The sequence below is a fragment of the Armigeres subalbatus genome, chromosome 2, assembly GCF_024139115.2.
Source record: "Armigeres subalbatus isolate Guangzhou_Male chromosome 2, GZ_Asu_2, whole genome shotgun sequence".
NCBI lineage: Eukaryota > Metazoa > Arthropoda > Insecta > Diptera > Culicidae > Armigeres > Armigeres subalbatus.
In genome coordinates, this window is record NC_085140.1 from 398,575,074 (window position 1) to 398,601,947 (window position 26,874).

Sequence of the window (26,874 nt, forward strand, 5' to 3'; positions counted from 1 at the left end):
ATATAACTGGATGGAACGTCGCTGAGAAAGTTATTATTGAGGTGACGAAGAACTACTTGTTTGTGTGGCGATGCTCTCAATAAAGATGCAATTAAGGATATCCTGAAGTACATTTTCCTTTAATTTTATTAGTGCAGTACATTTAGTTAGCAACTGTTTTTAAAGCTTTAATTCACTAATGAGTACAAGTTCGTTCGTGTTTGGCGTATAACGATCGCGCGGTTATCGAAAACAGTGCAGGTTTGTTCGTGTTTTGTATTTGGTCGGAGATCGTGTCCATACATGTTTCTTCAGTAAGCAGAACGATCAGCCGGTTCTGCTTTGTGCGGCCTTTGAATAAAATTATTAGTTTTGTTTTTATCGATCAAACCACATGCTATACACGGCATGCCGGTTACAAATACGAACCCTGCCACACTCCCTACCCCATATGTCCAACACCCCAGTGATTTCTCGTGAAAGTGCAAATGACTCGTCGGCTTCCATCAAAGTGAGATTCATGACAATATTCTCCTACCCTTAATTAATTCCTTAATTGACCTGCATTCGGACACGGCCGGCGTTGGTATTGCTTATTTTTAGGTCACCGGTTCTTACAAATTGAAGATGATGTTAGTCTCAAACTTCATCTGTTGGTTCTCTGTGTAATTACAGCTGACCTGGCAATAACGGAGTAGCAACCGTGGGCAGTCATTCATTCTCATGCTCATGCTCATGCTCAATTCCACAAGAAATTCCTTCGAATTCACTACAAAAAAATCTGTAGGTGGAATTCATTTTAGAAACTCAGACAAAATTCGATTGATTTTTCAAGAAAGTTCCTTTAAACTGTTATGAAACTAATTTTGAATTTTCAATAATTCGTTCTGATTTCCAAGCGGAAATTGTTCAAATTTTCCAAAAAAAAAATCGTTTTTTAGGCAAATTATTTTTAACTTTTTGGAAAATGGTCGGGGTTCTGCAAAACTGCACCATACGTTTTTGTGATTGACTTGTGATACTGGATACTGAATAATGGATATTGATTTACCAACTATTACCGCGGAGACTTTGAGTCACATTCACCAGCTCCTTTACGCACTGCGGTGAGTTACAAAAGGCGTCAGGCCATTAAGCCGAAGGCCATTAGGCCGAATGGTCATTAGGCCGAATGAGAATTGAGAATTCAGTTCTTCCCCAGTCAACACAAGATCGTATATGATGTCATATAACAGCGGTTCTCATCCTTTTTCTTGAGATGTACCCCTTCGAACTATTGCGTTGATTTAGATACCCCTTCCTGAAAGTAGGCTTCCAGGGCTCTTAAAAGAACATTTCGAAGCCCTTGAATCTCTTAAAATTATTCTTCCACACCTTGATAAGAGGCTTCTGAGCCTCTTGCATGGCGGCTTTCGAGCCACTTAAAAGGAGGCTTCCTTTGCATCTCGAAAGGACGCTTCTGGGCCTCTTGAAAGTATGCTTCCAAGCTCATTGGAGGGAGGCTTGTGATTCTCTTGAAATGAGGCCTCTGAGCCACTTGAAATAAGGCTTTCGAGCCTATTGAAAATAAGCTTCCAAGCCACATGAAAATAGGCTTGCGCGTCTCTTAAAAGAAGGCTTCCGAGCCTGTTAAAAGGAGGCTTACAAGAGTCTTGAAAGGGACTTCCAAGCCTATTGAAAGGAGCTTCCCGAGCCTCTCGAAAGGAGCCATCCGAGCTTTTTGAATTAAGGCTTCCTACCCTTTTAAAAGGCGGCTTCCGAGCCTCTTGAAAGTAGAATTTCGGGCGCCTTAAAACAAGGCTTTCGGCCTCTTGAAAAGAGGCTTCCCAGCCTGTTGAAAAGAAGATTCCCAGCCTCTTGAAAGCAGGCTTCCGGGCTTCTTGGAAGACGGCTTTCAGGCCTATTGTAAAGAGGCTTCCAAGCCTCTTGAAAGGAGTCTTCTGAGCTTTTTGAAAGAAGGCTTCCGAGATTCTTGAAAGGAGGATTCGGAGCCTCTTGAAAGTAGCTCCCCGAGCCTCTTGAAAGGAGACATCCGAGCTTTTTGAAAGAATTTTTCCGACTCTTTTAAAAGGCGACTTCCGAGCCTCTTGAAAGTGGACTTCCGTGCTTCTTAAAACAAGGCTTCCGGCCTCTTGAAGGTAGTTATCCAAGCCTTTTGAAAAGAACCTTTCGAGCTTTTTGAAAGAAGGCTGCAGATCTTCATGAAAGAAGGCTTCCGAGCCTATTGAAAAGAAGATTCCGGGTATCTCAAAGCGAAGCTTCCGGGCCTCTTGAAAGAAGGCTTGCAGGCCTCTTGAAAGGACGCTTCCAAGCCTCTTGAAAGGAGATTTCCAAGCATCTTGAAAGGATGCTTCCAAGCCTCTCGAAAAAAGGCTTCTGAACATTTTAGAAGGAGGCTTTCGAGCTGTTTGGGTGAATGTTTCCGAGAAGCAAAGCGCTCCGATCGAATAAACTTCGCCGCCGTATCAAACTGACTATCTACAAAATGCTCAATTCCACAAGAAATTCCTTCGAATTCACTACAAAAAACCCTGATTAATCCACCTAGCGGTAATGGTGCCTTTCTCGTGCATTATAAAAATAGTATTTTGGCCATTACTCTTGAACCCATAGTCCGATCTGCCCAATTTTCAATAGGAAGCAATGGTAGAGTATCTTGCGTCGAATGCAATTTGTTGCGAGTAAATCGACTAAGGATATGTGCCTGAAAAATGAGTGACATTTTTTTACTCAATTTTTCTATAAAAAAGTGGTATTTTGCCCATAACTTCCGAGCCCATAGTCCGATCTGACCAATTTTCAATAGGAAACAATGGCTGAGTATCCTGCGTCGAATGCAACTTGTTGCGAGTGAATCGGTTAAGGATAAGTGCATGAAAAATGAGTGACATTTTTTTCTGTAATAAAAGTGATATTTTGGCCATAGCTTCCGAGCCCATAGTCCGATCTGACCAATTTTCAATAGGAAACAATGGCAGAGTGTCCTGCGTCGAATGCAACTTGTTGCGAGTAAATCGGTTAAGGATAAGTACCTGAAAAATGAGTGACATTTTTTTGGGTGGGTGCGCACAGACGAACACACATACACACACACACACACACACACACACACACACACACACACACACACACACACACACATACACACAGACATCACCTCAATTCGTCGAGCTGAGTCGATCGGTATATAACACTATGGGTCTCCGGGCCTTCTATAAAAAGTTTGTTTTTGGAGCGATCATTTAGCCATTACCGTATACTTAGTATACGAGAAAGGCAAAAATCTATAGATGGAATTCATTTTAGAAACTCAGACAAAATTCGATTGATTTTTCAAGAAAGTTCCTTTAAACTGTTATGAAACTAATTTTTAATTTTCAATAATTCGTTCTGATTTCCAAGCGGAAATTGTTCAAATTTTCCAAAAAAAAAAACGTTTTTTTAGGCAAATTATTTTTAACTTTTTGGAAAATGGTCGGGGTTCTGCAAAACTGCACCATACGGTTTTTTGATTGGCTTGTGATACTGGATACTGAATCATGGATATTGATTTATCGACTTATTACCGCGACTATTATTGCGGTGTGTTACAAAAGGCGTCAGGCCATTAGGTCGAAGGCCGTTAGGCCGAAGACCATTAAGCCGAAGGCCATTAAGTCGAAGGTCATTAGGCCGAAGAGAGAGAGAGAGAGAAAGAGAGAGAGAGAGAGAGAGAGAGAGAGAAAGAGAGAGAGAGAGAGAGAGAGAATTCAGTTCTTCCTTTTCCTTCTCCCTTCTTTTTTCTTTCTCCTTCGTTTATTTTACTGTCTGCATCCCTCTTCCTACTTTCTACTTGCTTTTTTCTTTATTTCTCCCTTCAATATTCTTTCTTTCTTCCTTCTTTCTTCCTTCTTTCTTTCTTCTTTCACGCTTCTTTCTCCCTTCTTTCTTCCTTCTTCTTTCTTCTTTAACGCTTCTTTCTCCCTTCTTTCTTCCTTCTTTCATGCTTCTTTCTCCTTTTTTTTCCATCTTTCTTCCTTCTTTTTTGCTGCTGTCTTCCTTCTTTTTTGTTTCTTCCTTCTTCCTTTTTTCTTTCCTCTTTCTTTCATCCTTCTTTCTTCTTTTCTTTTTCCTTGTTTCTTCATTTTTTCCTTCTTTCTCCTTTCTTTCTTCTTTCTTTCTTCTTTCTTTCTTCTTTCTTTCTTCCTTCTTTCTTCCTTTTGTATCCTTCTTTCATCCATCTTTCGCCCTTCTTTCTCTCTTCTTTCTTTCTTTCTTCCTTCTTTCTCCCTTCGTTCTTTCTTCTTCCTTCCTTCTTTCTTTTTTTTTCCTTCTTCTTTCTTTCTTCCTTATTTTTTTCTTTTTCATCCATCTTTCTTTCTTCTTTTGTCCTTTTTCTCCCTTCTTTCTTTCTTCCTTCTTTCTCCCTTCTTTCTTCCTTTTTTCTTCCTTCTTTCTTCCTTCTTTCTTCCTACTTTCTTCCTACTTTCTTCCTTCTTTCTTCTTTCTTTCTTCCCTCTTTCTACCTTCTTTCTTCCTTCTTTCTACTTTCTTTCTTCCTTCTTTCTATCTTCTTTCTTCAATCTTTCATGCTTCTTTCTACTTTCTTTCTTCCTTCTTTCTTCCATCTTTCTTCTTTCTTTCTTTCTTCCTTCTTTCTTCCTTCTTTCTTCCTTCTTTCTTCCTTCTTTCTTCCTTCTTTCTACCTTCTTTCTTTCTTCTTTCTTCCTTCTTTCGTCCTTCTTTCATCCTTTTTTCTTCTTTCTTTCTTCCCTTTTTCTTCTTTCTTTCTTCCATGTTTCCTCCTTTTTTTCCTTCCTTTTTCTTCCTCCTTACTTCACACTTCTCACCTCCCACTTCTTACTTCTCACTTCTCACTCCTCACTCCTCACTCCTCACTGCTCATTTTCCACTTCTCACTTCTCACTTTTCACTTTTCACTTCTTACACACTTCTTACACTTCACTTCTTACTTCTCATTTCTTACTTCTCATTTTTCACTCCTCACTTCTTTTTACTATTCATTTTTCACTTCTCACTACTCCCTTCTCACGTTTCACTTGTCATTTCTCACTTCTCACCTCGTACTTCTAATTCGGCCTAATGACCGTTCGGCCTAGTGGCCATTCGGCCGAATGAACATTCGGCCTAATGACCCAGCATCGTTACAAAACAGAATTGCGGCCTTGTATTTGACCAATGAATGGCAGATTCTATCGCACGAAAAGATCAAACGACCGAGAAGACCGTCCGAACAAACCAATTGCCGAACCAAATAAAAATAAGTTGGAAGCAGAGTGACATTTCGGTCCTCCTTAATTCCTCCGGAAGTTCCATCCGAAATTTCTCCATTTTCTCATTCGGGAATTCTCATTCAGGAATTCCTCCGGAACTTACTTTAGGACTCCCTCCGGAAGTTCCTCCAGGAACTCCTCCGGAAGTTCCTCCAGGAACTCCTCCGGAAGTTCCTCCAGGTACTCCTCCCGAAGTTCCTCCAGGAACTCCTCCCGAAGTTCCTCCAGGAACTCCTCCCGAAATTCGTCCAGGAACTCCTCCGGAAGTTCATCCAGGAACTCCTCCGGAAGTTCGTCCAGGAACTCCTCCGGAAGTTCGTCCAGGAACTCCTCGAAAGTTCGTCCAGGAACTCCTCCGGAAGTTCGTCCAGGAACTGCTCCGGAAGTTCGTCCAAGAACTCCTCCGGAAGTTCGTCCAGGAACTCCTCCGGAAGTTTCTCCAGGAATTCCTTTGGAAGTTCTTCCAGGAATTCCTTCGGAAGTTCCTCTAGGAATTCCTTCGGAAATTTATTCGACAGTTGCTCCAAGAGTTTTTCCGGTAGTTGCTCCAGGAATTCATTCGAATGTTCTTCCAGGAGTTCTTCCCGATGTTCCTGCTCTGGAAGTTCCTCCAGGATTTTCTCCGGAAATTTCTCCAAGATTCCCTTTTGAAGTATCTGCAGGATTTCCTCCGAAAGTTCCTCCAGGAATTCCTCCGCAAGTCCCTCAAGGAATTCCTCCGGAATTTCTGGTTATTCCCCTTCTGGAATCTCATTTGGTTATTCCTCCTATAATGTAAACATTTTTTGTTTTTACAAAACTACTCAGGAAATTCCAGACTGTCCCAAACGATTACTCAGGAAATTCTTCCAGAAACTATTCCATGAGCTCCTTCAGGAGTTTCCGCATCAGTGTAAGTTCCCCTTAAAGTTCCTCAAAGTACTCTCCAGAAAATTCCAGAATCTGTTTAAGGAAGACTCCTGGAGAAATTCATTAAGTTGGTGTTCAAGGAATTAAAAAAAATAATAGATTTCCAAACTATTTTTAAATGAGATTCTGAAATGATTTCAGACCGAAAGATTTTTGGAAGGTGTTCGAAAGGCAATTTCCTTAAATTTTTGAAAATCTATCCTTTTATTTTTTGAAATATTAAATAGCAAATGGATTTCTTAGAAAAATATGATTATGTTTGCACTGTATAGCAAAAAATCCAGTGCCAAAGTTGGCTAATGTGTCATCATGTTGGACTAATAGAAAACATTGTGTGTGAATCTCTGAGACCAACATTTGAAAAGGGCGTAACAGCCAAAATTTATTCCTTCTGATTCTTCGTCCACATACATTTAGACAAAGTATCAGAAGGAATAACTTTTGGCTGTTACGCCCTTTTGAAATGTTGGTCTAGTTACATAAGTGGATTGCGGCAATAAGGTGAAGCATTAAAATATTGATAAGAAAATTATTTTGAGCTTTTTAGTGGAATGTCTTCACTTGTCATAAGACGAGGTAATACAATCTCATTGAATTCCACCACTTAATTGTATCTTGACAGATACGTATTTCGACCTCAACAGTAAGGCCGTCTTCAGTGTCTCGTACTTGACACGACTCTCGAGTCTCGTACTCGACTCTCGAGTCAACGGCCTTACTGTTGAGGTCGAAATACGTATCTGTCAAGATACAATTAAGTGGTGGAATTCAATGGGATTGTATTAACTCGTCTTGGGGGTCGTGCACTAATTACGTGAGCACTTATGGGGGGAGGGGGTCGGCCATTTTCTTACGCTCCATATAAATAAAAATTGATTTGTATGGGAAAAATCTTACATGGAGAGAAGGGGAGTTGAAAACCCCAGAAAAATAGCTTACATAATTAGTGTACGGCCCTTGATTTAAAAATTGATGGTCACCTCCACCTGTCAAGCTTCAACACATTGAAAAAGAGAAAAACGTCTTTGCTAGCCTCGTCTCAGGCCTAACGTTGTTGAGCGTTTATTTTGTGGTCGTGTTTTATACACAAAACATCTGATTGTTCTCTTCACAAAACACGTGAAATTTTTTATTCATTCTACTCTAACCGATTTGATCGCAACAAGTTGCATTCGGTGAAAAGTCCCTTCCAATTGTTTCCAATTAAAATTGGTTTGATTTGAATATGGATGAATAATGCACGAGGAAAACATCGTCATTGTCGTTTTATACGAATCAAATCACATAAACGTTCAGTAAATGATGAAAATAATCACAATATCCTTTCTTTCAAATTTCTGCCACATCTTTTACATTATGAGCTCACACATAATATAACACATGGCGCTGTTCATTACTTAAAGTCGAAAAATTAATAAAACAGAGCTCTTCCTAGCAAAAGAAGTCATCAAATGAATTGATTTTTACACCTAGAAATTTATTCATTTCATTTTAAACAGTGCCTTCCCCAATTGGCGTAATGCAAATACTATGTTCTATAAAATACGAAAGCCTTTCTATTTTGTTTTTAATTGTTTCATCATATGGATTGTTAGACGCAAACCATTATCAGATCAAAGTATTACCTTGTACCAGTGCATCGCATTGAGCAAAGTGGATACTTTATAATCAATCACCCAATATTTATGATTATTGGATTTCTAAATTAACATAGAAGATGATTCGAAATTTTGCAGTCGATGCTTTCTAATACATAGTAACAATATCAAATGATTTACATTTCGATCCCGATTGCTATTACTGGGAATCCGGCGTAAATTCCCTAACATGGATTTTAAATCTGTTTCCCATATCATCCCATTTCAGACACCATGATGGAGAAGAACGGCACCGAAACATCAATCCTGACGGCGGCCGGCAGTGAAATCAATTTCAAATTCCCCTACACGGACCGGGTGTGCACCATCGACGAAATATGCATCCCACCGCCCCCGCCGCCACCGGGCAAGCCGCCCGCTAACGTCATCGAGCGGTTCGATTAACGAACGGAGCAGCCGACTACATCCTCTGCCGATGATGGCGCTTCCACCGACGACGGTGACGGGTGCTGTGCTGGCGAGGGCCCATCCGGAGCCATCAGCACCAGCACCATCGCCACCACCAGCACCACGGTGGCCATCATCGGGGACGACTCGGCATCGATCTCGGGCATGGGAACCTCGTCCAGTGCCATCACGACCAGCAGCAGTTTGGGCGGTAGCAGTACTTCGGGGGGTGGATCAACCGCGACAGGCCAAGGACGCACTGGAGCTGCTGTTCCACTTCGTGGTATTTTAAGGAAAAGCAAAGATGTGTTTTAGGGTTAAGGAGCGTCAGCGGGCCGAGAGACGGGGTCACAAGCTGGACTGTAAATATAGTCTGTAAGATTTTGTATTTATGCATCAATTTCGTAGTGGGTAAGCGAAAGTGTGAGAATGAAGACGTTCGAGTTTTTCTGAGAGAGAGACCATGCGTCTCCATTACGGAGCTTGTAAATATGAAATGGAAAGATAAGTCTGTGAAATTGTATTTTTTATGTTTTCCACTTATTTATTCGAATGTTTTTATTTAATTCGATTACTTGATAGATATATTAACATAAAGGCGTATTACGATCTATGCCAGGTAATTTTCCATGTCTCCTACTTCACTGAAGTCAAGTCGAATACAAGTCATCTTTACTTTCAAGTTGTGACCGAAATATGCTCATACTGCCGTGAATCGCATATTTATCCCAAATGAATAGAAAATCCAGCAATGATGGGTCAGATATGCGATTCACGACAGTATAAAAGATTATGATTTAAGGTACTTATCGAGTGATGATCATGAATAAAATAATATACACACGTCGCTCAAGACTGTGTTACAATAATTTCACGATATCAATTTTGGTAGTACGCGAGAGTGAACTTCTTTAACTTCGATGTTCAAACATGGCATATCTCACGGAGTAAGTGCCGTCAATTAAGCTTGACCTTATCAGAATCATTAATCATAATTTTAATTATATTCTAAGAAAACCCCCAAATGTAAGCGAGAATATCAAATATCTCTGCAGAGACGCATGGTCAATTGAGTTTAATTTAAGAACGGATCCCATCCGAAGGATCCCCATCCCTTCCCAGTGAATCTCGGCAAATTAACTGTAATTAGTCACTAATGAGTGTTTTGTCGACACCACCATCACAGCCAGAATGACAAATGATTTCTTAAGTGAGACAACTTGTAAATATAGGAACATGCAAGCGAAAACCGGAAGAGGAACCACACCAGGCAGCGTAAGGATCAAAAAGAGAAAACAGATTTACCCAAACTTCTTAGCAACATCAAAACCGGACGGAAACCGTTTTTAGTACCTACCAATCCCATAATTGAGGGGAAACATCGTCTCATTTCCTCGACATCCATCACCCTTCCCTTCCCGATAAAAAAAAACACAAAACGGATTTAGTGTTCTTAGTCCCGCGTAGTAAAGCTGTGGAATGTGAAAATGTTTATCTTTTGCACAACAGCTAGGAACTGGAACAGATGGGACGGCAGCTCCTTTGTAACCGGTCGTCAGTAATGATGAGCGAATGAGAGTGCAAAATCTTAATGTGCGAATTAGGGGCGGGGAAAGCGCTTTAAAGCGATAAACTATGAAGGCACAACCGCAAGATTAATGAATCATCATCACCATTGAGGTAGCAGCGGTACTTCAGTGGCAGACCACGGAAAACGTTTTCAAGGGAATTGGAATTCATATTCATTAGTGTATGACTGCTAGTGGATTGTGGAAGTAAGAGTGAATGTATTGACGTAGATAGTAGAAAGAGTTTATTATATCAGAGCGATTGGAGTCATGAGTTTGCCCGGATTAGAGTTACTCGTTCATTCTGTACTTTTTGAACGTATCAAATAAAAAGGATTTTTGTATGAAAGTTTTGTGCAGTTGGAGTAGTTATTATGATGACAAATCCCACTTCATTTTCTAACAACATGGATCTTATTTTATCAACATATCGTTTCCTATGATATGCCCTGATATGCCGAATAAGTTGTTTGGTCAATATCCTACAAAAACAAATCATGGTAAGTAGTAGAAGAAAGCAAGAATGTGTGCCGACTCAAATATCGCTGGCTACGGCTACGGTGAATTAATCTGTTTTTTTGCAGAAAGTTTGAAGAAGTTCGCAAAGAAATTCCAAAGAACTTCTTTTGAAAGTTTCAAAACAAATTTATGATAAAACTCCTGAAAAAATCAGATTAAAATTTAAAAAAATTACCCTTAGGAATTTGGCAGAATTTTCTGAAGAATTTTGAGGAATTCCAATCAAAATTCCGAATCAAATTCTTAAGGATCCGAAGAGCAAAAAATAGAGCAAGGATTTTAAAAAAATATCTAAAATTCCGACGAATTTCTAAAGAATTTCTTGAGAAAACTTTTATAGGGTTCTGTAAGAAAAAGTTTTCTAGATAATTCAGAGAAATTTCTTCGGGAAATTTAGAAGAATTCCTAAGATAAATTGTCAAGAATTTTCCGAAAAAATACCAAGAGTTTCCGTTAAAATTTAGGAAATTCGAAAGTTTCTTCAATAAATTGAAGATATTTTTATAAATCATTTAAGGAAATTCCTCGCGGAATCCAAACTGAAAGCACTCGCGTTTTCAAGGGCACCCCATTTGAAACGGAATCCACGAGCAATTATCATTTTATTTATTCCACGCATGCTGCGACGCAGCAAAGCTGAAATAATCAAAATGACAGTTGTGCTTCGCTTCCGAATTGAGAGTACATTTAGTTTTGGATTCCATAATTTCGGAAATAAAAATGCAGGAAAAACGTTGAACGATTTCCCGGAAATAAAATGCAATAAAAATACAGCTACGCCGATTCACGCCGTTGATGCCAGCAAAAGACTTTCGGCGTTACCCAAGGAAGTCAGCATAACCAGGGTTTAGAACTGATCAAGAAGTGCCCCCCAGGGAACCAACATTCCAGGGTGTCGCCAGATGGACCAAATGCCCTCAGTTCCTATGAACTCCTTTTGCAAAATCATGAAGTTTGACACGTCGACAGTAAGCATATGCGGTATTTCGAAAAATTTCGTTTCAGGTGACTCGAAACCAAGGGGTGTCTCACTGCTATTGATCGTAGCGAATATCAATCAAGATAAAGTCGATTCAAAGCGAATGGCATTGATTCCTCATACGATACTGTTTGATCAATATTGCAACGTACCATTTTCGTTTTGACAGAACAGTTTCTCTCCATTTCTCCATTGAACTGTAATTTTTGACATAGCAATCATGGATTTTTTACGTGTCAAAGACACCACTCAAGTTTTTTTCACCAACAAAGTTTTGCGAAATTTCTGGATCTTCGATACCAATCTATCAACTTCATTTATTAATATAATGTTTCCATATTTTAGGCTACATATTCGGGACTACAGGATGCAGCGTTTGTGCTTGTAGCTGTAGGTGTTTGAATGCTCTTATTAAATGATATGTATATACAAGGGCGGCAAACACATTGAAATAGAAAGAATTTGCGGTACAAAGCACTTTTGAAGAAAGCAGCATTTAAATGTTTCGGGAATTCCATTGTGTTTAAAAATAAACGTATGTTTGGAATCGTCCACTAATTAAATCTGAAAACATCGATAAACACGCCCGTTGAATTTCTGTATCGAGAATTTTAAAATATTTAATACTAGAAAAATGTCTTGTCTTGCTAGAGCTTTTCTCAAATCAATTTTTGTTAGTTATCTGACGCTGTAGGGTCAAGTGAACGAAACGATCGCTTTAAACTTATCGATCACTTTTTGTTAAACGTTCCATTAACTTCATTTCTAGGTTCCAACTGGAACTTGGCCAAATTTTCAATTTATTATCAATCGAAAGCTTTTCCACCTTTTCTATGCCTACCATTGCATGAATTTGTAGCTTGTATGGTAGGCACAATGGAACAGAACCATTCCCAGAAGGTGGACAACGTATAGTATTCGAAAACATCCTAGACCAGGCCGAGATATCACCATCTCCGGATTGGCAATACTAAACTTTTGCTAGCAAGTAACTGGATCTATTCAGAATTATAGCGATTATTCTTCAGATATTTTTCACTAAAAAGGATTAGTATTAGATGATAGTATATGCGGGGTTTATGATCTATCCAACAGGCGAAATATGTCGGATTAAAGAAGGGTCAAAGGCTGATCGCCGAAAGGAAATGTTCCAAGCAGCACGGGTTTCAACAAATGTAATCGATAAATGTCCCTTTGAAAGGAAGGGATAAACGCAAGCTGTTGCATATTTGCGCTTCCAAGCAATGCAATCTGGTCCAGATTCTGGGATTAGAAAAAAATAATTTTGTTATTCCTGATCTGCGTTGAACACCGTGCAACGAAATGCAACGTGTTTACAATCACTCACTGTTCGATTTGCAAAAATATGTCAAATGATTCGTTGTGTTGCTAAAATCAGCAATTGGGCTTTCAATAAGTTTCAATGGATCAATCAATAAGCAAAAACTGTCGCTATGAAACGAACAGATCGAGCCACCGTAGACATGTTCTGTCAAAACAACACGAATACACTGGTGGAAATAAGTATAAAGACAAGCTCGGTTTCCATACAAAATGGCCATATTGGGAAGTCAATATCTCGATTCTTAGCGATTCGATTGGGCTGATTTTTTGCCAACAAGCCTAAAATGACTTGAATTTTTATTCAATGATAGTTACATTTCTGCATATATTCTGATTATACGCGTTTCTGTTGGAAATAATTATAAAGACAGTTCCGTTGTATGGAGCTCCATATAAAAAAGTGGTGTCTTTATAATTATTTCCAGATTTTGAGGTCAAAATCAACAGAGATGTATACCATTTACTCAAAGATCGAAAGTTCAAGTTAAAAACAGGTGCCTAGTAAAATTTCAGCCAAATCGAATCGCTACGAATCGAGATTTCGATCCTCAATCATGATGAAAATGTATGAAAATCATGCTTGTCTTTATACTTATTTCCGGCGGTATAGAAATATGCGTATACAGTGTCGCCGTTGTTTCGATGCGGTGAGTGCAAAATGAGTTACCTTGATTGATCCATTTAAATCGAATTAAAGTCGATTCGGTTGCTTGGTTAATTTTCGGCAGATAAATTCAATTCATTCTATGTGAATGTGAGACACCCCTTGCTCGAAACGAAATTCCGCGGAATTTCGCGGAGTTTGAGCATGGCGAAATCTGATTTCTTGATTTCGTTTCGTTTCGTAAAATTACAAAAAGTTCGCTAGAAAAGGCAGAACGTGGAACGTTATAGACGGAAGCGGAGACAGCAGACCCGCCTATTTCAGGAGAAGCAACGCCGCCTGAAAGAAGCGGAGTGCGAGGAGATGGAACAGCTGTGCCGTTCTCAAGAAACACGCAAGTTCTACCAGAAGCTCAACGCATCCCGCAAAGGCTTCGTGCCGCGAGCCGAAATGTGCCGGGATAAGGATGGGAGCATCTTGACGGACGAACGTGTGGTGATCGAAAGGTGGAAGCAGCACTACAAGGAACATCTGAATGGCGCTGAGAGTACAGCCAGTGAAAGTCATGGCAGCGGAGGAGATGACTACTTACGTCAGTTCAGCGGACGATGGAAGCCAACCAGCCCCCACCTTGAGGGAAGTTAAGGATGCCATTCAACAGCTAAAGACCAATAAAGCAACTGGTATGGTATCGGAGCTGAGCTCATCAAGGTGGCCCGGAAAAGCTGGCCACCTGCCTGCACAAACTGATAGTCAGAATCTGGGAAACCGAACAGCTACCGGAAGAGTGGAAGGAAGGGGTTATATGCCCCATCTACAAGAAAGGCGACAAGCTGGAGTGTGAGAACTTTTGAGCGATCACCATCCTTAATGCCGCCTACAAAGTGATATCCCAGATCATCTTCCGTCGTCTGTCACCATTAGTGAACGAATTCGTGGGAAGTTATCAAGCCGGCTCCGTCGAAGATCGCTCGACAACGGACCAGATCTTTATTGTACGGCAAATCCTTCAAAAATGCCGTGAATACCAGGTCCCAACGCACCATCAGTTCGTTGATTTCAAGGCGGCATACGACAGTATAGACCGCGTAGAGCTATGGAAAAATAAGGACGAGAACAGCTTCCCTGGGAAGCTTACCAGACTGATCAAAGCAACGGTGGATGGTGTGCAAAACTGTGTGAAGATTTCGGGCGAACACTCCAGTTCGTTCGAATCGCGCCGGGGACTAAGACAAGGTGATGGACTTTCGTGCCTGTTGTTCAACATTGCGCTAGAAGGTGTCATGCGGAGAGCCGGGTGTAACAGCCGGGGTACGATTTTCAACAGATCCAGTCAATTTATTTGCTTCGCGGATGACATGGACATTGTCGGCCGAACATTTGCAAAGGTGGCAGAACTGTACACTAGAGTGATTCAAATTTTGACTTTTTTGCTCCCCTATGCTTAAACGATGGCATTTGCCATTTTAATTACTTTTCAGACCACTTATAGCACCAAAAGAAAATATAATAATAAATCCCACAAATTATTTATTCTATTCTTAGGGAGAACAAATGGTTAAATTTATTAAACCATGTTGAAGAATAATTAGTTTTTGGTTTTGGAGAATCCGCTCACTAGAAAAATGCATTTCTGCATGAGAGGTAAATCGAACACAGCACTAAGATGCTTAAGCACTAGTTTCTTTTCTCTTTAGGTAAATCTTGATAACAATATGAATGTCCAAATTTGCTTCTATTTTTTGCTTATGCATTTATATTTAAGATATCCAAGAAATGCAGAAAAGAAATTCCTTTTCCAACATGAAAAAAATCTTGATTTTAGAACAGTTTTAGATAACGCATTCAATGCTTTACGATTCGGTAGCAGGAATTAAAAAATGATGGGCCCTATGTGGGAATCCAACGCACTACTTTATGAACTTGCTTGCTTCTCACTTACAGAAAAAAACCCAAGAGTCAGAGGTGAGCCAGCCTCGGGCTGAAAACCTCTTAAATAAAGATAATAATAATAAACCCAAGCATAACAAGATGTACTTACATGTTATAGACAAATGAGTGTCGATTGATAACGCTCCTAGAATCTGGAATCATTAATAATGGTTGCAGGGTTGTAAAACGTCATCTGCATGACTAATTTGTTCAAAACTTATTTTAGAAGCCAAATTCACATTATTGATGTACTCATAACGCTGGAGTAGTTCTGTATTTTTGTCCAAGGGTACATTGCTCTAAACATAGCATTTGAGGCTAGAGTGTAAAATCTTTTCAAAATGACACGTGTCATTTGACATAATGTCATTTTGACATCCATGCCTCAGATGACATATTTACATAATTGTTTTGTTATACAAAGTTGTAGGCAGCTTTAAGCGCTTCAAGTTTGTCATACCTCATTATTTGATATTTAGTTTCCGAAAAAAAGTTTTGGGAAAATTGAACAATTGAATTCCAACGACACAACACTGAATGGTTGCGATAGTCATGATTTAATAATAAAAAATACAGGAAAACTGAAATGAAACAACAAAATAAACTATATCCAATTATAGTTTAGGTTTTATTCCATTTTTCGCCCGATTTTGGACGCAAAATATAAAAACTGTCATTAAATCTTAATTTTACACATCAGTACATAATGATTTCTCGATTGGATTTTGAAATGAAATGCTTTTTCATAACTTGAAATGGAATCCTCAGAAAAAACTTCAATACCGGTATTATACCGGTATTACCGGTATCAACATAGTCAATACCGAAATACCGGTTTTCACCAAAAGTGGTCAAAACCGACCACCCTAGGTGCCCCACCAAAAAACAATAGCTGGCTCCACCAGTGTCATTGCTTACCTGTACCTAACAGCTAAAGCTGCACTAGCTATTAAGGGTACTTTGAGAGTAGATTAAGTTTCTCACTTCAATAAATTGACCTAATTTAGAGTAATTCGCTTAAATCAAATCATCAGTTATTTGTATAAGTTGTACAAAAAACTCACTTCAACGACCTAGTGCAATTTGCTCACTTAGCACTTTTTTAGGTTTAAGTTTTTTTCCAACTTCTCTAGAACGGCCACTTATTTCAATTTTTCCGATCAACGAGTGAACTTGAAATGGTCTGATAGAATTTTATAAAAACTCTCGACCGTCAAAACCCGCACACAAAGCCTTCATCTCTCGATCTTATAATCAACAATTAAATTCATATCCCTTCTCATTTGCACCAACGGGTTTCCCTTCGCCGCAGTGGCTATTGTCCGATTTTGAGATTTTGCGAAAACAAAATAGCGAAATGGACAAAACTAGCAACAAAGAGTGAGGTGGTTGCAGATGCCCAGAAATCTAAATAAGATCTGCCGTGGTATTCATTTAAAGCTTTGAATCAAAAGCTCAACGGTCTCTGCACCCACAGGTTGGTGGCGCATCGGCTGCGTGGAGGGCTATATTTTTAAACATTCGTCGCATGATATGTATAACGTTACAGCATACCCTTGGTCGACAGTCATTTTGCTGGCTCGATGAGGAAGTGGCCACTTTCCCGATACGGGATGCTACGTCCATTTAGAATCCGGAATCATTCATTGTATTGCAGCGGCACGGAATGTGACCGCTGGAAGAATTTTTTTACAGCGGTTTGTCTACCTATTTAGGCGCCCACTGGCTGTGGTATAAATTTCACGATGTTTCGTGCAGCGAGTAAAAAATTATTTCAGATGGAAGCCGAAGGAGAGAAAAAAAAACCTGCACATCCACGTTGATAATCCTGCTCATCGACGATGGAACCTACATACAAATGGATTTCAGACAGCTTCCGGGCCAAAAATTCTACATGGCGACGGCACGAGGAGTAGTTACTGCGAAGTTTATGTTTGCTTTTTGGACAAACTTAAAAAAAAACGGATGATTTTGGCAAGGGATATGCAGTTGTGGAGCAAAGACCTGAATGTCTCAAAAACCACGGTCTACCTTCCATAAAGCCCATAAAGGTCCCGTGAAGTTTTGGCCAGATTTGGCGAGTTGCCACTACAGCCGGGAAGTCATCCAGTGGTACCGCGATAATAACGAAGATTTCATCGATAAAAACCTAAATCCACGCAACTGCCCACAGCAGCAAATCGGAAGCTTAAGAAAAGTGGAAAAACAGCCCGGGACGCGACTCAGATGACCAAAATGTGGAACACATGTGCCAAGGAAGTTGACTTCGGAGATGTGCAACTTTTGATGAGAGGAATAAAGAAGAAGGAGCGAATTTTTAATAGAAACAAGAAGAAATGATTTGTATCAATATTTTTCTTTAAAGTACAAAGAATTACCCTTGTTTTGACCTTATTTGTACGTCAATCCCTTACCGAGATACAGATGATTTTATTTTTCCGGATTCTAAATGGACATAGCTTTACCACTTTTACTGGCAACGTTTTTCGGTTTCTGTTGCATTTTGTTCGTATTAATAGTGGTACATGTGCATTTTGTTTCAACAAACTTGAATTTTGTCAAGAAACTTCACATATGTCTCATTACTACTTTTAGGCACATCAGCCCTAACACGTTGTTACAATTAATTGCATATTATTCGGCAACTCGGCCGTACTAAAACCATTTTTTTGTTAAATATCTTAGCTGCATGTGCGGCACATTTCGAAATGGACAAATTGATATGAAATTTTCGAAAAATAATCCACGTGTTTTGGAGGGACTCGAACCCTCAACCTCCTACTCTCTAGATAGGCGTGATAACCCTTGCACAACAAGACCACTTAAAGGTCTCTTTTGCGGAAAAGCCATCAGAATCCGAGTACCAACCTCCACCGCGGTTAGGTCTTTTTTGCAAATTGAATATCTTTCGGATGCTTGATTTGTCCAATCTTCACATGTGCTTTACTGTTATATATCCACAGTCAAGCGAGTGCACATTGTTTATTAAACGAGAGGATCAAGTATAGAGTGTGATGGGCCAAACACAATTGATACCTTTGCGTGCGTTTTGACAGTTTTCCCATGAGAAAACGGCTGATAGGGTTAGCCCCTCAATACTTTCCATCCGTAACTCAATAAAGTATGTAATCACTGGAAAAAATGAAATTCACTGAAAGTCAACTTTGTTCGCATCGATAACTTCAAAGAGCAACCATCTATGTAAAGCGAAAAAAAAACATCTTCAAGCCATCCATCCAGCTGTTACAGCCCTTATGTGTATATCTCGACTGCACTCTCTATAAAAGAACTCTTTTGTTTTCCTTTCATTTCCCGGATGATGTGATATGCGATAAAGATCTTCCATAGTCCCCACTCAGAGTGATTCATAGTTCACTTTAATACTTTCCCATCGCCCCGGGGAGGATGAAAAGCTGCACATCTTGCCGGGCCAGATGCGATGAGTGCATTTGACTTTATTTGATTCCCATGAACGGGCACTCGGTCCCAAGGGCCAAGGATAACGATAGACCAATCGAGTAAAGGAAGAGGACACACCCGAGCGGCCAGGTGCGAGCAATGCCGAGTATTTTCTGCACTGGGAAAATGTTTCACCTTCTGAAGAATGCCAATGGCAGTCACCCATCCGTTTCCCTGCTGTGTGTGTGGTGGGCAGTCAATCGTGCAATCCATCACGGTAGGGTTGTTCCTTCGGGGATCTGAGATGGGCTCCTGACTAATGAATACTTATCCTTTTAGTGCGCACTTTATCGATTAATTAAGCTCGTCGGCTTAGTACTTTCAATAACAATTACTCCTAAGATGTGTTGCCCCGATGGAAAAATCAACATCCCAAGGTGCCTCCGTGGCGAGGTTCAATGCGGTGGGAAAAAATCCTTCCACTCAGTCGAGAATCATTCGACCTTTGCCGTGCTGCAACTTAATTCCCTCGTAAATCTCGAGTTTATGTTTGCCATCGATGTCGATGACGACGAGACGTGCACTCTGGATAGGGGAGCTTTTGTTTTGGGTCCACTTCGTTTCAGTTTCTTGGAAGTTCTGTTACATACACCATTGACTTCGTGGAGGCGCACACTGTCAACTGACCGATTGTTGTTTGTTCGAAAAATTCTGTGATCCAATTCATATTGGCTATGTCTGGTTCAGGCAAATACCATGAATATCTATTGAAAAATTGCTTGTGACTTATAGTGATTAGTTCTAATTGTTTTTCACAAACTCAGTGATTACAAGCATTGTTATAAGTCATGCTAAATTCGTATTCGTAATTTAATTGACACATTTTTAACTCAGGCGTTAATCTAAAAAACCTAACCATAAAGTTAGTATAATCATTTTATGTTCAATTGAATCCAGAACTGAGACTAACATAGTATGGCGATTATGTTCATTGTTGTTTTTGTTTTCCTCTACATTGCATTTTTTTCAAATTATTGGAAATTCGGCCAAACGGCATTCGACTAAATATACCGAAACCCTTTGTCCGATACATTAATTAAAGTTTCATTACCGTAACCATGAGTACCTATTGCTTTGGATCACCGCAGTTTCGGTAACCGTTCTTGGGTTAGCAGCTGAGTGGTCTCGTTGGCTACATTTGTTGAGCGATTAAGGTATGCGTGCTATTCCAACTAAATTGTGGAAAATTTCTTCAATAGAGTGGTGTTATCAACCTGATTTGATCTTCAGGAATTTAACGACCAGTCAGTGCTCCAACGATGATGAACGTTCAATCTTATATTGGAACATTTGGCGTTCGATAGCTTTTCTGATTTGGAAGGGATTGCGTTGTTCTTGAGTCAACAAGCGGTGTGAAAGCATATTCTGAAGTCAATGCAATAAGCGCTTCGTACAAGCAAATAAACGATGAGCTATGGCGGGAACAATGCAGTTGTTAAAATGAAATCCTATCAATACCAGTGGATATAATAGGATGATCCAGAAAACTAACACATTTGAAATAAATATCGCCTTATGGTTTTTGTTTCAGGAATAATGAAGGACTGGAAATGAACATTCTGTATCTATGCCCGCTAATACTGTATATGTACAATTATAGTTTTACCCAAGCCATGATTTTGTTAAACGTTCATGTCTCGTAAATTTGAACGACTTAGCGCGTAACTAACATAGGTATTACATGTAGCGAAAGTATTCTCGAAAATGATTCGATTGGTACAAGAAGGTGAGGTGCGAAAGAAGCATTAAAGATGATGATTTGCCGACCCTCCTTAGACCGCGCATGGTTGTTGACAATATGAAGCGTGGGTCGAGCATAATGAAGACTATAGTATACTTTAACCCTTTCAGGCCCAAATTTTTCCAAGCGGTATTACCCGGTAAATTTGATATATTCCATTTGGGATGTGATAAACCATATCCATAACATATTCCTGAAGATCAAGGGACATGATGAGATGGTTTTGGAATATCCTTGGTTATCCGAACTATCCTTGAGACCAAACTTGCGATCTACAGCCACGACACAAGCTATTTGCGTCACTCCAAGCTTGGCTATGTATTCAATCATGTCCATAACATATTCCTGAAGATCAAGAGACATAGTGAGATGGTTTTGGGATATCCTGAGTCATCCGAATAGTCCTTGTGTCCAGAACATGCGATTTATATTGGGATATCCGGGGCCATCTAAAGCATCCTTAAGTTCAGAGCTTGCGATCTACAACAATTGTAATAATCACATACATATAGCAGCGTTGGGAAAAGATTTATTAGCACCTGTAGATCTCTAGTTAAAAGTATAGTTAAGATGAGCTACACTGCCAAAATATCTGTCTAAGAAATATGTGTCGCCGTTATAAATTTTTGCAATAGCTCCACCCTAATATAATCGACATAGAACCACACATAAAAATAATAGTTGCTAATTCAAGACCACACATAAAGTTTATTTGGATATATATTTTTATAAGTAGTTCGCGTGGATAATGGTTATGTGTGCGCTGATATACATCATAAGTTAAATTTATGGATTTTTGCCAATAAATATGTGTGGATTTTTAGTATTGTAGAATATCCAAAGCTATATAGCGATGTCTGTAGAACTCCAGGAGATGCAACGCATATAGTTGAATACGTAACAAAAGCTTCAGTAGTGGAAAAGCCATGGCTACAACTGTTGACTGCACCTCAAGGATTGTTTGGATGACTTAGAACATTTATATTATCTGCCGATCCATTTTAAACTTCCAGAAGATGTAACGGGTGTGGTTGAACTCGTATCAAAATTTTGTGTAAGGAAAAAAGCTACACACACTATGATCGCTATCACACACCATAAAAGCTATCACAAACAATGATCGCACGTCACGAACACAAGACCAGTTCGGATTATTTAGAATATCTCAGATCAATCTATAGGTTTTTTCTTCTTCTAATAAATGTGATGAACAGAGTTGAACGTGAATCAAGATGGAGCTGTAATGGATATAATTGAATTCTTCTGCTTCTTCAAGGGCTCTACATTCCAACTGGAATTTGGCCTGCTTTTCAACGTAGTATGCTATTAGCATTTCCTCAGTTATTAATTGAAAGCTTTTCTGTGCCCGCCATTGCATGAATATGTATCTTGTAAGGAAGTACAATGAATACACTATGCCCAGGGTGTCGAGAACGTTTCCAACCCGAAAACATCCTAGACCGGACCGAGAATCGAACTCGTCATAGCATAGCATAGCATAGCATATGTGATTGTACAAATCGTGGGTGGCTATACAATGCTCAATTCAAGCTCCATCCGGAATAAGGGCGAATGTCGCAAGAGAAGACTCTCCCCGTCGACCCCCTCTCCCTTAAACAAAAGTGACAAGCAGCAGATCTCTCTCTGGTTTATCACTTCAGAACGAAAGAAAACAATGCGAACTTGCATTCTGAGGTGATAAACTGCAAAGAAACTCCCTGCCTGTCACTTTCATTCAAATGAGGGGAAGTCGACGAAGAGAACCCACTCCCGCGACACCCGCCCCCCCCCCCCCGACAGAGCCTGAATTGAGCAATCTACTGTATATTGTCGCAAATTGGTACTTGGGATTAGTACCTTTTCCTATACAGTAGCAGTTGTATACCTGGCCACGTCCTTACAATCACGGAAGGAAGGAAGGAATGTTAGTTCAACATCTACTAGTGAAGATGCAGGGAACCCATACTACCTTCATAGATGTCTCGGGAAGGAAAATTTGTGTTAGTGGGAAAGGTGAATAATAGGGAGCTCTATTCGACAATATAGAGCGTTTGTCAATAACAGTATATGCTGTAAAAGTAATAAAATATATTCATCAATTTACTTACGAACCGTCCTAAGGGAAAAACAAAACACAAAATTTCGGCAAATCGCGCGATCGTTCTGCCATCCGAAACAAGAGCCAACACGCACTGAACTAATTAACTTTATTACCGGCCGCGCAATGCAAAACACAAAATTTCGGCAAATCGCGCGATCGTTCTGCCGTCCGATCCGAAACAAGAGCCAACACGCACTGAACTAATTAACTTTATTACCGGCCGCGCAATGCAAAACACCCGGAACGAGAATCGAACTCGTCATCTCCGGATTTTCCTTTGCTCGCAAGGCTACTGGAGACCATATTAAGCTTTGCTACTTGAATGCATATTAAGCTTTAAGGACTGAAAAAAGGCCTTATTGTAGCTATAGATCTCAACCTCAAGTCCCGATCTCAAGGACAGTTTGGATGACCCAGAATATCTCAAAACTATCTCACGACATCTGTTGACCTCCCATGAGCTGTTATAGATATAACTAAATGCATATTGAAGCTTTGAGGGCTGAAAAAATACTTTCTTGCAGCTGTAGACCTTAAGTCTCGAACTCAAGAACAGTTTGGATGACCCAGAATATCTCAGAATTATCTCACGATATATTATGCCCCCCCCCCCCGGGAGCTGTAATAGATACAACTGAATGCATATTAAAGCTTTGAGGACTGAAAAAAAGACTTTCTCGCAGTTGTAGATCTCAAGTCTCGAACTCAAGAACAGTTTGGATGACCCAGAATATCTCAAAACCATCTTACGATATCATCTGCCTTCCCAGGAGCTGTAATGGATACAACTGAATGCATAACAAAGCTTAGAGGACTGAAAAAAAGCCTTCATTGTAAATGTAGATCTCAAGTCCCGAACTCAAGGACAGTTTGGATGACTCAGAATATTCCAAAGCTATCCTATGATATCTTATGCCATCTTACGATATCATCTGCCTTCCCAGGAGCTGTAATGGATACAACTGAATGCATAACAAAGCTTAGAGGACTGAAAAAAAGCCTTCATTGTAAATGTAGATCTCAAGTCCCGAACTCAAGGACAGTTTGGATGACTCAGAATATTCCAAAACTATCCTATGATATCTTATGCCCTTCCAGGAGCTGTAAAGGATATAACTTAATGCATATTGAAGCTTTGAGGACTGAAAAAAGACTTTATTGTAGCTGTAGATCTCAAGTCCCGATCTCAAGGACAGTTTGAATGGCCCAGAATATTTCAAAACTATCTCACGGTATCTGTTGACCTCCTAGGAGCTGTAATGGATTCAACTGAATGTATATTGAAGCTTAGAGGACTGAAAAAAGCCTTCATTGTAACTGTAGATCTCAAGTCCCGAACTCAAGGACAGTTTGGATGGCCTAGGACGTCCAAGGAAGATTAAAAATAGTTTGTGGTATATCTCGGTTACTCTGCGGATACGTTTGAATAAAAATATTATTTTAAAACAGTACCGTTTGCTACAAATATACCTAATATTTACCCTTTCCTAACTTCACCGTGTTCAGGACGTTCTAGGTTTTCGTAAGGCCTTAATCGCCCCTGCCTGATAGTAAAGGAAAGTCTCCGGTTGTGGAAAGTCTAGATAATTTTTGACACTTGATAGACAAATCTGAGTACACATGCATATGACTACTTCCCGCGAGCAAAAACACAAACAAAGGTAAAAATTAGTTTGAATTCAATTTTTTTGTCATTTTTCAGGTGCGAAAAATCGAAGTAAACTTCATCATTTAATCTAATGTAATCTAATGTGTGTAGGTAATACTTGATTATTCAGTATATTGAGTGTACTTTGTGATGCGGTTTCAAATTTTAAAGACATGTTTGTGTCGTGCCTATCCTTGCCGTCTCCCTCTTCAGTGGGACAAAAGCCTCCACTACTGCTCTATGATCGATTCCAATAAGGTCGATGTCTTCCGCAAAGCCCAGAAGCATAAACTATTGATAAACTATTGAAAATTTCAATTCTTGTCATACCCAGTAAAAATATCAGAACCAACCAATCCCATTCATGCATTGCCAACACGGACATCAGAATGATGTAAGTTACGGGCCTTTAACGATGAGTGGCCGGTCACGGCAAACGAGAACGGAGAGCGGACAGAACGATGGCGTCGGTAAAGGTCTTAGCACCGATGGCGGTGGTTTCTGCATCTGTAACGGTTCAGCGGCAAATCATCCTTGGCATCAGAGGCACTCCAGTGAAATTTTTCACCATGGTTCTGGATCTGTTTTTTTTTAGCTAATTGGGAAGGCGCATTATTCAATATAAATCGGTTCTTTAAATAAAATGACTGATACTGATGTCATCCATGCCAATAATTGTTTGCATCATTTCCCTATGTAAATGTTCATGAAGGGCCACTGGTAGAATCAAAGTTTTGTTTATCCCCTATTTTTTTCTCGTTTTTGTTTTGTTTTTGTCTTATTGTTCTGTGTAATACGAAGCTATGGCCATCTGGAAGGTGCTCCCTGACGAACCACAAGTCGAGCTCGACGCTACGCCATACCGTTAATGACGTCAAATACCCGGATGAGCAGCTGTAATACCTCAAACCCAAATCCCAACCTAGTCCGTCCTGAAATTACGCAATCTAACCTTGAGTCGCCACGAGTATCTTGGTCTATACCCTTTCCCCTTACTAACTGTTGATAATAAGATCGACAATCGATATGTAAATATCATAAAGTCTCGGCTTCGTTAAGTGTTATACACGCCTGAGCCTGTCAAATAAACGCAATAGACAAAAAAAAAGTTTTGTTTAGAGCAAATTTCGTTTCCGTCTGCATGTTGCGGAACCTAAGCTTTTTTCCCTTCACGGAAAACATTCTTGTCACATGTCACAAGCGTTCCAAGGTAAACAAATTGTTCAACAACTTCAAACATATCCCCCTCAAGCACTACCTCAGCACCAACACCAATAGGTCTTCCTCTATCTCTACCTGCCACCATGTTCTTTGTCTTGGTAGAATTAATGGTAAAGCCTATCCTCGCCGTCTCCCGCTTCAGTGGGGTAAAAGCCGACACTACTGCTGTGCGATCGATTCCAATGAGGTCGATGCAAAGCCCAGGAGCATATGCGACCATGTGATGATAGTGCCGTTCCTCTGCAGGCTAGATCTCCTAATAGGGCCCTCGAGTGCAATTTTACTTACTTATGGATCCTGTACACCTCCGGTGTGCAAAGGGCCGACTTGAAAGATCTCCATCCTGAGCGTTGCCCGGCTATCGCTTTAACCTGTTGCCAGGTTAGATTTCGGTCGACTTCTTTTATTTCTTTATTGAGGCTTCGCCGTCATGAGCCTCTGGGTCTGCCTCTGCTGCCATGTCCCGCTGGGTTCCAGTCTAATGCTTGTTCACAGATTTCGTTTCCGCCCCTACGTAGAGTGTGGCCAACCCAGCCACACTTCCGATCCCGGATTTCTGTTGCTATCGGCCTCTGGTGACAACGACGATGGAGCTCGTTGTTTGAGATCCAGTTGTGAGGCCACCAGGCCCGAATTATATACCGCAGGCATCTGTTGATGAACACCTGCAGCCGTTGAGTGTTCTCCACTGATACACACCATGTTTCGCTAGCGTATAGCAGCACAGATTGCACGTTAGAGTTGAAAATTCGTATTTTGGTGCGTTCACTTAACTGCCTGTTTTTCCAGATATTTCTTAAACTCGCAAAGGCAGCCCTTGCTTTCTTGATCCGTGCGCCTATGTCGATCTTGGTACCGCCGTCTGACGCCATTTGGCTACCAAGATATTTGAAGCTTTCAACATTCTCCACTGGTTGCCCGGCTACTGTGAAACTGGAAGGAGTCACCGTGTTTACATCCAAAGATTTGGTTTTGTTGACGTTGATGACTAAACCTGCCGAGGAGGAGCGCTCGGCAAGGTCGTTGAGCATACTCTGCATATCAGAGCGCCGTTGTGCGAGGCGTGCAACGTCATCCGCCAATTCGAAGTCGTTTAGGTGCTCCATGGTTATAGGCTGCCATAACTGCCCATGGTTTGGTTCACGGTCAATCGCATCTACCAGAATCTCATCGATTACGATGAGGTACAGTAACGGTAATAGAATACATCCTTGCCTTACACCAGCTACGACCCGGATAGGGTCGGACAGGACCCCATTTTGCAGCACTCTGCACGAAAAGGCCTCGTACTGTGCTTCGATGAGGCCGATGATTTTCTCAGGAACCCCCTTGCGTCTCAGGGCGCCCGACATATTCTCGTGATTGACACGGTCGAAAGCTTTTTCGTAGTCAATGTAAACCAAGTAAAGGGACTCTTAGAATTCGTTGACCTGCTCCAGAATGCTGCGGGGCGTGACAATATGGTCCACACAGGATCTTCCGGCACGGAATCCGGCTTGCTGCCGCCGGAGAGTCGCATCGATCATCTCCTGAATACGGGCTAGGATAATTT

At 40.4% G+C, this 26,874-nt stretch overlaps 1 protein-coding gene across 11 annotated transcripts in view; it reads left to right on the forward strand.

The window, feature by feature from the left end:
- Positions 1–10,122, forward strand: part of LOC134213257 (toll-like receptor Tollo) — a 444,443-nt gene extending 434,321 nt beyond the window's left edge. For all 11 annotated transcript variants that reach the window (XM_062692102.1, XM_062692099.1, XM_062692098.1 and 8 more), the window contains one exon: positions 8,028–10,122. In XM_062692102.1, the coding sequence (XP_062548086.1) occupies positions 8,028–8,203 (176 nt within the window). In that variant the 3' untranslated portion in view covers positions 8,204–10,122. The remainder of the gene's footprint in view (positions 1–8,027) is intronic.
- Positions 10,123–26,874: the final 16,752 nt, after the last annotated feature.